The 12,376-nt window shown below is 39.6% G+C and overlaps 1 protein-coding gene across 3 annotated transcripts in view; it reads left to right on the top strand.

The window, feature by feature from the left end:
* The first annotated feature begins 8,925 nt into the window (after positions 1-8,925).
* LOC135079409 (furin-like protease 2) overlaps positions 8,926-12,376 on the top strand; it is a 113,735-nt gene continuing 110,284 nt past the window's right edge. For 2 of the 3 annotated variants that reach the window (XM_063974067.1, XM_063974068.1), the window contains exon 1: positions 8,926-9,121. In XM_063974067.1, the coding sequence (XP_063830137.1) occupies positions 8,960-9,121 (162 nt within the window). In that variant the 5' untranslated portion in view covers positions 8,926-8,959. Of the gene's footprint in view, positions 9,122-9,522; positions 9,685-12,376 lie in introns of those variants that run through there. The other variant, XM_063974069.1, reaches the window with a different exon arrangement.

Here is a 12,376-nt window from a genome sequence, read left to right on the forward strand (position 1 = left end):
CAAGTTTTTAAACTGGTATTTTAATAAATTAACCCGTCACAAGGCGGTGGTATGGTGGATTTATACCGGTCGTGTTGGCTCGCGCCGCCGGAGCTTGGGCCAAAATCACTACAAAATGGGTCGTAAATGCAAAGCGACGTCGTAAGTGGTCGCTACGACCGACTGTCTCCTTGCTGCAGGTGGGATAGGGTTACGAATAGTGTTACCAATGTCAGTGTAATTATTTTCAGGACTTTTAAAAAAATATTTATTTCCAAAAGAAAGGTGATACATATACCTGACAACATTACAATGTACGCTATGCACTAGATACTTTTGTTTAAAACTGTGATCATTTTCAGGACTCTTTTTGTTTTAAACTTTGATGAAAATTTTTCCCTTACAAAATAGATGCAGATATTTGTCGTGAAAAAAATATGTGTTTCTTGTTTAATTTTACTTAAACGTTTTGTAGTGACTTCAACCATTTAAGAACTAAGCTAAGCAAAACACAAATGAAAAATGTTAACGCATTCCTAAACTGCTGCTTAGCTTCAGTCTTATTAGAATTTCCCATTGTTCTGTGAAACTCAGAACGTTATTCTGAGTTTCAAAAAACAATGGGATTGATTCGTTTTTCTATTACACTAAAAGCATGATCTGTTAAAACACCTCAAGTCTCAGATTTTCTAAAAAGCTCAGTAAGTACTCAGATTAATCACGTTAAGTTCTGATAATTGATAAGCCAACAAATATTAACAAAAAACCTATGATAGATGCATAATTTCAAATAACCACAAGTTTGTCCTAGAATATCCCACGATCCCCAAACTCATGGTAACCCTATTGTAGGTATGCGGGAAATGTTGATGGGCTCCCGCTTACTGCCGGGATATGGCAGATGGTTAACATGCAAGACCTTAGCTTAAATTGAGACATTCGCCCCGGGGATGTATTTGTATACTACGTACGTATTTTTACAGCGTTCGGATTCTATACGATTTGCGCGATCCGAGCGAAAATTGTAATTTGCTAAAAAAATACATTTACTTAAGCTAGCAATTATAATGTACCAATCTTACTATCATGGGATGTATACCTATGTTATTTTTACAGCGTTCGTATTCTATACGATTTGTCCGATTAATTTGCTAAAAAAGTACATTTAATACATGAGCTAGCAATAATTGTAATGTGTAATATTGCATTAATATTCACATATCTATGCCAAACACCAACCAACTAGATGGTTGTCTTGTAGAAAGTTGAAAATTCAGCATTACATCGTATCAACTGTCCGTGTCGTAAAATAAATAAATAAATAAATAAATAAATAAATAAATAAATAAATCAGTGCCAAGTGTAATACTAATAACAATTATTTAAAGTGACTTTCTTAAAAAGCATTTGTAATAATAACAAGATTATTTTGCCAGATGCATGAATAACAAGGTATTTTGTAAACATACTCGTAATATTTAAATTTAATTCTTGCTAGAAGTAGCTGGTAACACCGTAGAGAGACACTGCAAAATGTAATAACGCTGGTAACATTTCTTTACGAACAAAACTACAAGTGACGCGAAGTCGAGCGCGAAATAATTTCACAGTCTCGGTTCACGACGGCTTCTAGTGGAATATGTCTCATTTTCTTAACAAAATAATGTTCTGACGCAGAATTTCCAAGAAAATACGTTAGTTATATGTATAAACTATAGGATGATAACAGTAATAGTTTTGTTATTACATGGCCTTACAAACTATTGTTACTTGTATAATAATGGCTCATGCATATGTCACCACGCTTGACAACGCATGAAATGCTCGTCTAGATTTTACGATAAGTATTGTAGCAGATCGTAGTCCGTAGCATCGTAGCGCTACGGGCTACGAAACTTGCGCGCTGATATAGTGACGAGTGAAACAGATTTGCTTCAGTTAAAACAAGTTACATAAAGTGTATATTTATCAGTGTAGCCTGTATTTATCAGTATAGTGTTAGTGCATATTTATCAGTAGTGTTTTTGCATTACTTCATTAATTTATTGACATTTAACAAAAGTGTATAATTATAACCATACAGTGTTAAATAAAATGTTAATTAACTGAAACAACCTCTGTAAACGACATTGGAATGTAAGTAACACAGTAATACGTATACGTCAATCAGTTTGTTTTGACTGAACGTAAAGAGGCTCTCGTGAACCGTCGGCTTACGACGTGAGCTGCGTATAAACTACGTAAACCTTTTTTTAACTAGTTTCCCCGCGGCCCTTTACAAATAGAATTGCGGAAAACCTTCGCAAGTACAACTTAAACATTTACGCTACGCTACTTATTTGAATGGGGTAACATGATGTCCTTATGTAAACTATTTTGTGGGTATGGTTTATAAGTTCGTTGTGATATTTGTGTAATGAAGAAATACTTTATAAATAAATAGTACATATAATGGTTTTTGAATAGTTCTACTTTTTAAAATATTTTTTTAATTTAATTAAAAATACTAATAATCATAAAATAAATTGATGATTTCTGTCCGTGGTGTACTCGTATATCTTTTATTAAAGATCTTCTTAAAATCTTTGTTTTGTCACCTGTCCGCTTTGCACTGGAGGGAAGTCGGACCTTCGAACTCCTGTGTTCTAATGATTAACTTCGTTGCCTCTCCAACGACAGTTTAACTTTCCCCCGGGACCAACTTGACCTTCACTGGTTGGGTTTTTATTCCCACCTCTCGTAGTCCCTTTCTTCTATTCATATACGAGTATAGTCTTAGGAATATGTGTTTCTAAAAGCATATTTTTGAAGATATTGTGGATTCTAGATTTAGAAGATACCTAGTTGATTTATATTATAGTATCATCAATCAATTTTTTTTTCAAAATTGTCACCTAGTATTTTTATGCAGACTTTTTTATTGGTAAGTGTATGTAAATTATGAATTATTTCAGTGAAAAATTAAGTTTTTAAATAATTTCGTATGAAAAAATAAGTGGAAAAAAATTGTTGAATTTAACAAAAAATGTAATGCCATTCCATTTTTTGAAGTGGTCTTATTAATACCCTAGAGTTCCAGGAAATAAAAAAAGCAAGTTGTATTTAACGTTGATTGTATTGCGCAACTGTTCTTCGTGCTTATTTACACTTGATACATAGTCAGTACGTTAGTCACATCGCCAGTCTATAACTGGAGTTGCCAGCAACACGTGTAGATTAGAAATTAAGCGATAAAGGAAGTTGCACAGCGATCATTCACATTTACTGCACTGTATCGCGTAACTATAACTGCGCTCGCTGCATGCGCCAATGCATAACTTTATCGATAAACTCAAATATTAACCCGAGTACCCGACCTCGCCTCGAGACTTCGACAATTAGAGAACGTGTGGATTCGATTCGGCGATATTTCTTGAGAAAATAACTCCGTTAACGATTCAATTTGCGTTGCGTGCGATTCGATTCTGATGACGTCCGCCATTGTTTTCTCAAGTAAAATACGTGTAAAGAAAGCAAACACAATTTTATGATTGGTATTTATTTTATTATGAAATAAAATATTTATTACATTGATATTTACGCAATCCACAATCTTATGTTTGAAATTTACTAAGTAAATGGATAGAAGTAACGCAATAACTATATTTAACCTTTAACTTTAACGTCTGATATTTAGGCAACACAAGAATCAATATTCAACAATACTGTTACCTACTAGATAAGACTAAAATCGACTATGGGTGCACATACGATGTGTATCTAATCAGGCTAAATGTGATAGAGGACATTTATCGTTATTAATAGAGCACATTCGTTCTGGATTCGTTGGTTCGTTTCATTCTGGATTCGGCTAAATACATTCTAATTAAATAGTAGGCGATGTTTACCGCGTCACCGTTTGTTTGCCCCAGGCCTGTTTGATTTGGCTCGTATTCGAAGGCCTGTGAATTGTGGCTGCTCTAACTTGATCTCTCTATTCTGCTTTCTTGTCTACTTCAAAGTACGGAACGAGTAGGGTTGCGGAGGTCTGTTTGGCTGGCTGCCGTAATGGCACTTGCGTTTCGTAAATTATGTTTTATTCATGCCGCGATGCTCGCTGCTGCGAGCAACTGGCTAATTATTGAGGTGTTCGCTTGTGAGATTTGAGCTCAGCTGAGCGGAGCGGGTCGAGTGTAGACCGGATCGCCGGGGGCGAAGCGAAAAGCGGAATGAGCGTGAATAGTGAATAACTCATTTGGCACATATTTCATGAGCTCCTGCACACAATGTCAGTGCCTCCACGTTAATTTAACGTTTAACTGAATTACAAGAAATGAGGGTTTTTTTTACTCTGCTCTCTAGTTTAGTAGCTCGGTTGAACTTAACTTATTAAAATGATTAATCCTAGAATTGTAAATTCGAATTAGCTAATTGAAATTTGGATTATTATTAGCCCATAAGAAATGTACCTATAAATTGGTTAATCAAAGTAAGATATTTTTTTGATATTGTTTCCTTTTATAGGTTTTTGGTTCAGGGTTTATCCACCCCCGAAATTAGGCGTCGACGGCACGTGACGAAAATATTTTTTCCTATTTGACCTAATTTTCTGACAAAAGACGAGAATAGCATTACTCTTCATTGAATTGTTTTCTATAGCCACCTAATTGACAAACTGGGTTAATATAATAATATGCCAGCGTGGGTTGTATTGAAAAAACACTATTACAAAATTAGGCTTCTTTTTTCCTTTCAAACAAGATATTATTTTGTTGCGTCTTTTAACTGGCTTTTTTTGTCATCAAATTCTTTTATTTCGTTTTTAGTCAATAGAAAAATATTTTTGATTTGTTTAACTTAGCTTGTAAATAAGCCCGACTCAGTTTTTGTTTTTCGAGGCTTTTCTGTTTTTAAACACTTCTATTTTTCGTATCAACTCTCACTGAAAATCATTTACTTTTGTATTTTATGTTCTTTCAATTTATACAGCTATTTCTTGGCTGAAAGCTAATAAGACCAAAGCATCGATGGCAGGGCTTCTGAGCGGGGCTGGCAGTAATAATACTGCCTCTTTATATTAAAGCAGACTGTAATTTTCTTAAAGGTTCAGGCTTTGGAGACGGTGCCACGAGATTATATTTATTTCAGACGTTTTTGTGGGTCTTCAAAATGTTCAGCTTTTATCTTATTAATACAGAACTTGGAAGTTTTGTTCTTGTCATTATAAGTTACAAGTTTTATCTGTGATTTTTCTTATCCTGAATTAGACGTTATTCTGTTGGTTTAAAGTTATTTTAATTGGATTGTGACAGACAAAATGGCCTGCAAAAGGGTATTTTTTTTTAATCAAAAATCATATCGCGTCAGTACACAACATAGAACATCAGAATGATTGTCGTTTTTAAGATCTCTGGCATAGGTTTCCATCTTCATCAGTGGACTTTTGTAATGCTGGATTGCGGATGTTTAAACTTTAAATAGACAGTTGGACGCGGTTTAACTTTTCTAAGCTTGACAGCAATCTGAGAATTCCGCGATTGTTCTAATCACTCAAAGAGATGCGTTTAATCGCTGAACGTTACGAAAAAGAAAACAATGACAATAATAATAATATAATAGAAAGTTAGTAGAGCTCATAGTGTTAAAGGATTACATACGAGGCAAACACTTGAGGTCAACGTTGCGCCCATACTACACCGGCGCCTTGACCGCGCGTTTGCGGTGCTTACGAAGTTACCAAGTTCTGACCAAGTTGGACGGCTAAGTTCGCAGTATGTTACTTTTTTGAACAACTTTGGTTATAAAAACTGCTTTTGAACTGTCTTTTAACTGAGAAGTTTAATAGTCTTCATAAAGGACTGGAAAGATTTTGAATTTTTATATAGATCCACACTGACAGTACGCGTGACACTAAAACCAGCCATAAACTGTAAATAAAATAGAGCTTGTTAGGCATTACAATTAGTTTCAAAATCCAATTGTTTTGCTTATCTTTTTAGTCATGATAAACATCTGCACACTTTAACACTTGTTAAACTTTAAATATAATTAAACCTTTGTACACCGAAATACAATGCAAACTGAAATTGCTAGTTCTTAAGCGCATTAGGGTTATATTTACCGTTATTAATTCTGAAAGGGTTAAAATGCTTTTGTAATAAACCAATCGCGTGTGCGAGAGGCTTATTTGTCGACTTCCGCACTAATGGAACCATGCAATATGCCTTAATAGCAACGGAAAATCTTTCAAGCTGGAAATATTTTAAAATAAATGTGCTGCTATTTTTTATGCTATCGTTCAATCTTAATAAAAGCTTATTTAAAAGTATAAAAATATGTAACGCAGATTTTCAGATTTAGTTAGCAATGTTACTAAAAACAACTCGTAAAACTAATTTATTTTTGCAAAAAGGCTTTTAAAAAGCACTTTTACACGTCCCAGTTTTCACCCTACCACTGCTTCGGGACAATAAATGGGCCAGTACCCGCATTACTTAGTTTTTGTTCAGACAATACATGGATAACTTTAGTACCTATCCTAGGTACTAAAGTTCCTTTAGTCTATGTCAAACAATTATCACAGCGTAATAAAGTTTATGTTTAATTGTTTAAGCGGGTAGTTAAATATACGAGTACTTAAGTTAATCCTCGAACTCTATGTATATTTAAATAACTAAAATTTTAGTCTAAAGATTTGACGTGATAACATCCTTCTTAGTGCAGAGATAAGGATAATTCGCCGTTTTAGCTGTCTCACGACACAAAATTATAATTTTTCCCATTTTAATTTACATACTAGGCAATAATTTCACCTATTTGACCCTTGGTAATAAAAAGTGTAAGAATTTTTTTTCTTTAATGATATGATTTGAATGTAAATTATGTTTCTAATGTTATTAAGAATGTATTAATCATACAAAAATATAATATTTTCATCAGTGAAAACGTTTTAATGACAGCTTACAAGGGCCCCAGATAAAAACGATGATTGTATAATTGATCAGGTAGAATACGGAATGGATAACTCGCCCGCGATTTTATCTCTAAGTGCTCTTTAAAATATTCACAGGACATCCGAAATAATCTCACGAACCGGCGGCGGACAACACAAAGAATTCCGTTCAAAGGTTTTACTTTCACTGCGGACGTCAGATAAATTTCCAAATAAAATTTCATAAATATTCTTGATATATTCACGGTCAGGCTTTTTATACTTTGCCCGCGTGGCTTATCAGGATTATCTGCGGATTTGGTGAGGATTTTTTTAACTTGTTCGCGTTTTCGACCGCTTATTGCGTTCTCTCCGGCGTGATTTGCGCGAGGCCCTCCTGCAAATATGTTTAACGTGCCCTAAATTTCCCTTGTATTTATAGCCCTCCTTTGGACCCGAAACTTGAGGCTGAATAAACAGCCTCCCGTTGTTTGGATAAAGAATTATACATAACACACTTACTTACTATTACAGACTGGGAAGGTTCAGTGTTAGTTCTTAAAGTTTGCTCGGTTTTATTAGACGTCTCAATTAGATTGAGTTCAAGACGTTATGTAAATGCATGTAGTACCTACTCAGCTATTATCAATTTATAATCTCAATTGTTTTATTTTTGGTTCATCTGAATGTAAAATTTACAGAGAACTGCGGGCTAGCGACATAACTTTAAGTTTGCCGTCCCTATATGGCAACCGAGTTATGAAGCTGCTGAAATAGGGATAAACTTATCTTAACAACTCTTGAATTTCACTGCACTGCAGTGTTTAATCGACCATCATGGTCGGTCACGATAAACTGCATATCGGGAGGGTCTAATTTGTTTATGAAAATACGCCACAAGCTTGCAAGTTCCATGCATGCTGCACACACACATCGTCTTTTCATGTTTATACATAAACAGTCATGAACGGTAAACTTGTAGGTGGCCCAATTTATTTGTTTTTATCACTTCCGATGTTATTTCAAGAAGCCGAACCCAATCTAATTTTAGCTCTCCTTTTCAGGTAACGCGAGGTGGGATGCCACAGTGCTCGTACACAGACGCCCGCGTTGTATCATAGCAACGCGTTCACCCGGCCGCGTCGCGACCGATGCGCGCGCGCTCGTGACGCACCCCGTTGTCATGGTGACGGCATGGCACGCGCTGGCGCTGCTGGCCGCGCTGCCGCTGTGCGCTGCGCTGCCGGAGGCGGTGTACCACAACCAGTTTGCTGTGCACGTGCCCGCTGGACCAGAGCACGTGGACAGCCTCGCGAGGAGGCACGGCTTCGTCAACCATGGACAGGTGAGACGCTGATCTTGTATTGTTTTAGAATCAATGTAGGTATGTATGTTGGCGAGTTAGATAAATGACGATCGCCGTATGAGTATTCCTCTCGGTTTCTTCTAAAAACAAGTGAGTATCGTTCACCCGGCCGCGTCGCGACCGATGCGCGCGCGCTCGTGACGCACCCCGTTGTCATGGTGACGGCATGGCACGCGCTGGCGCTGCTGGCCGCGCTGCCGCTGTGCGCCGCGTTGCCGGAGGCGGTGTACCACAACCAGTTCGCTGTGCACGTGCCCGCTGGGCCAGAGCACGTGGACAGTCTCGCGAGGAGGCACGGCTTCGTCAACCATGGACAGGTGAGATGACGAGCTTGTTTTGTTTTAAAATCAATGTATGTATGTTGGCGAGTTAGATAAATGACGATCGCCGTATGAGTATTCCTCTCGGTTTCTTCTAAAAACAAGTGAGTATCGTTCACCCGGCTGCGTGCCCGCTGGGCCGGAGCACGTGGACAGCCTCGCGAGGAGGCACGGCTTCGTCAAGCATGGACAGATGAGATGACGATCTTGTTTTGTTTTGCAATCAATGTCCTTGCGTAAAAGACAATTGACGGCGTTGGCGAGTTAGATAAAAGACGATCGCCGTATGAGTATTCCTCTCGCTTTATTCTGAAAACAAGTGAGTATCGTTCACCCGGCCGCGTCGCGACCGATGCGCGCGCGCTCGTGACGCACCCCGTTGTCATGGTGACGGCATGGCGCGCGCTGGCGCTGCTGGCCGCGCTGCCGCTGTGCGCCGCGCTGCCGGAGGCGGTGTACCACAACCAGTTCGCGGTGCACGTGCCAGCTGGACCAGAGCACGTGGACAGCCTCGCGAGGAGGCACGGCTTCGTCAACCATGGACAGGTGAGACGCTGATCTTGTATTGTTTTAGAATCAATGTAGGTATGTATGTTGGGAGTTAGATAAATGACGATCGCCGTATGAGTATTCCTCTCGGTTTCTTCTAAAAACAAGTGAGTAGGTATCGTTCACCCGGCTGCGTGACCGCTGGGCCGGTGCACGTGGACAGCCTCGCGAGGAGCCACGGCTTCGTCAACCATGGACATTGGACAGTTAAGACGCTGATCTTGTTTGGTTTTGCAATCAACGTCCTCACGTAAAAGACAATTGACGGCGTTGGCGAGTTAGATAAAAGACGATCGCCGTATGAGTATTCCTCTCGGTTTCTTCTAAAAACAAGTGAGTATCGTTCACCCGGCCGCGTCGCGACCGCTGCGCGCGCGCTCGTGACGCACCCCGTTGTCATGGTGACGGCATGGCGCGCGCTGGCGCTGCTGGCCGCGCTGCCGCTGTGCGCCGCGCTGCCGGAGGCGGTGTACCACAACCAGTTTGCAGTGCACGTGCCCGCTGGACCAGAGCACGTGGACAGCCTCGCGAGGAGGCACGGCTTCGTCAACCATGGGCAGGTAAGACGCTGATCTTGTATATTGTTTTAGAATCAATGTAGGTATGTATGTTGGGAGTTAGATAAATGACGATCGCCGTATAAGTATTCCTCTCGGTTTCTTCTAAAAACAAGTGAGTATCGTTCACCCGGCTGCGTGCCCGCTTGGCCGGAGCACGTGGACAGCCTCGCGAGGAGGCACGGCTTCGTCAACCATGGGCAGGTGAGATGACGATGTTGTTTTGTTTTGCAATAAACGTCCTCACGTAAAAGACAATTGACGGCGTTGGCGAGTTAGATAAAAGACGATCGCCATTAGAGTATTCCACTCGGTTTCTTTTAAAACAAGTAAGTAACGACCACCCGGTTTACTGTTTGAAAATTACGTTCTTCATGTCGTTATCATGATCTAAGAGTAGATAGAGCACGGCCTAAGACTCGAAAAAAAAAGCGCTACAAAAATCGTGTCTACAAATGTCACTCGGTGATAAACGTCCAGTAATATATTTTTTCTTTCTTTAATGAATAGGTAAGCACGATCAGTTGAGTTAATCTTGAGTCGAATGACTAGCCGATGAGTTCTTATGTTTTATTCCGGCTCGGTGTCTAGAATATAACAATCGCTTCGTTAAAAAGACAAATGACAGTCGTTTCGAGCGCTTATCATTAGCAGACTCCCTCGGGCGTTGGTGTGTTTGAACAAAAAGACGATCGGTAAGCCATTTGGCGCAAACTCCTCGATCATTTCAAAAAACAAGCGACGGTCGATGTTTGATTAAACCGCTGCACGTTGACAACTTAGAAAGCAAAGGCTCTCTATATGCATGCACGTGCGTAAGGTAACTTTTTTATCTTGTTTTGTGTGTACAAACACCTCGCCCCAATATTTTACCAGAGCACCACGCTGAACGATTTTAGGAAAAATAGTGTAGCGTGTTAGTTATTTCTATCCTAGGTCACAGCTTTAACATAGCACTGCACAACTTTGGGGTGAAATTGCAGTTCACAACACCAATAAATTAGTAAACACGGAATAAATAAGACGACCACTACCAAACTTCTTAATTAAGCAATTTCACCCTCGGAATCTTCTAAAAGCAAGTTACGATCGTATTACCTTGTCTTTAGTTGAGGGCATTTCATGAGCACGTCACGCGATTAAGCCCCACGGCAAGCTCATCGACACTAGCCCAATTTGGTTTGGAGAGTCTTCAAACTGATGGTTTGATCAGACACGCGAGAATTGGCCGCCGCCTTCGTTTCTTTTAAAAACAAATGACGATTGTTTTTTGGCCAGTATTTAATTTTGTTTTAGTTATGGGGTGATATGAATATTTTTTCATAAAGGCAACCAATTTTTTTTTCAATATCGATAACTCCTTGTTATAACCTAACCCCAATATCACAGATTACTAATCAGTTACTTAAAAATGGTTCAGTTAAGATTGGGTTTACCACAATAGTCCAGCGGCGACGGGGCTCGAAATACCAGCGTTCTTCGGAACCTGAGTCAGCTAATTCGACACCGACTTGCTATTGTCGCCACAATGAAAACAATCGCTTCAACAAAGCGAAAGCTTGCCTTACTAGATTAAGAAGAACTTAATTAGTAGTCGAAGCCATGTAATTTAATGCAGAACGATTCAAATAGTGTTGGACCAGTAGATCAGTGGGGCGTGAATAGAGAGATAAAGACAAACAAAAGCCTGATACGACATGAAATAGTTGTCCACTGGGAGGAGGAAAGTTGGCAACGGAGGCAGCACCACCACAGCTTAAAATAAGCAGCCATCGCATTAGAGTGGACTTACTGTTGCGAGAAATGCTTAAATAAATATCTAAACAACATGTAGGCACAAAGTTATGGGCTTTAGCAAGATAGCGGGCCTATTCCCACCTCTCTTTCCCACCGCTGCACCTCCTGTGTAGCCAGGTTCTAAAGCTTGACCGCCAATAAAAACCCAACCAGTGAAGGTCAAGTTTGTCCCGGGGGAAAGTTAAACTGTCATTGGACCCGCAACGAAATTAATCAGAAGAACATAGGAGGAGTTCGAAGTTAAGATTCGACTTAAGCGAGATGAGAATGATAAAAAGTATTCAGATACAATGTCTTCGTTTCAGCCAAATGACGTCCACTGCTGGACTAAGGCTTCCCCCAAGGATTTCCACAACTACCGGTACTGCGCTGCCCGCATCGAGGTACCTCCCGCGACCTTCACCAGACAATGTATTATTCTTTAAGTAATTTTGACAGTTACACTATATTTACCCAGCTTCATAAAGCTATATAAAGGTTACTTAATATTCAGGTCAACTCAGAAAATCGTAATTACAGTTTCCAGGAATCATAAGTAATAAGGAGAAACAATTATCAGCACAGCGCAAAAGCCAACAAAATCTCTCTCGGCAAAATTACTCACTATCATTTGTTTTATATTTTCCGAACCGTCCCCCCGCTGTGTCGAGGCGTTTCTTTTTGCCCCCTGCGACTAGCTAAGTAGTTCGCGTGACTGTCTGTCCGGCGGCCGTCCAATTAAGTTCTCCCAGTGATTAATGGCCCTAATATCCAACTCTGTACAAAGGTTTACTCCGCGAACTGTCCAGCTTTTTGTTAGATATCCACTACAGAGGTAATATATTTCGCTTGGCGAGGAACACCTAAGAAGGGAGGGTGGCGATAGTTGGTTCTTGGTTGAAATTAGTTTATGGTTAGG

Source organism: Ostrinia nubilalis, chromosome 16 (genome assembly GCF_963855985.1).
Source record: "Ostrinia nubilalis chromosome 16, ilOstNubi1.1, whole genome shotgun sequence".
NCBI classification, from domain to species: Eukaryota; Metazoa; Arthropoda; class Insecta; order Lepidoptera; family Crambidae; genus Ostrinia; species Ostrinia nubilalis.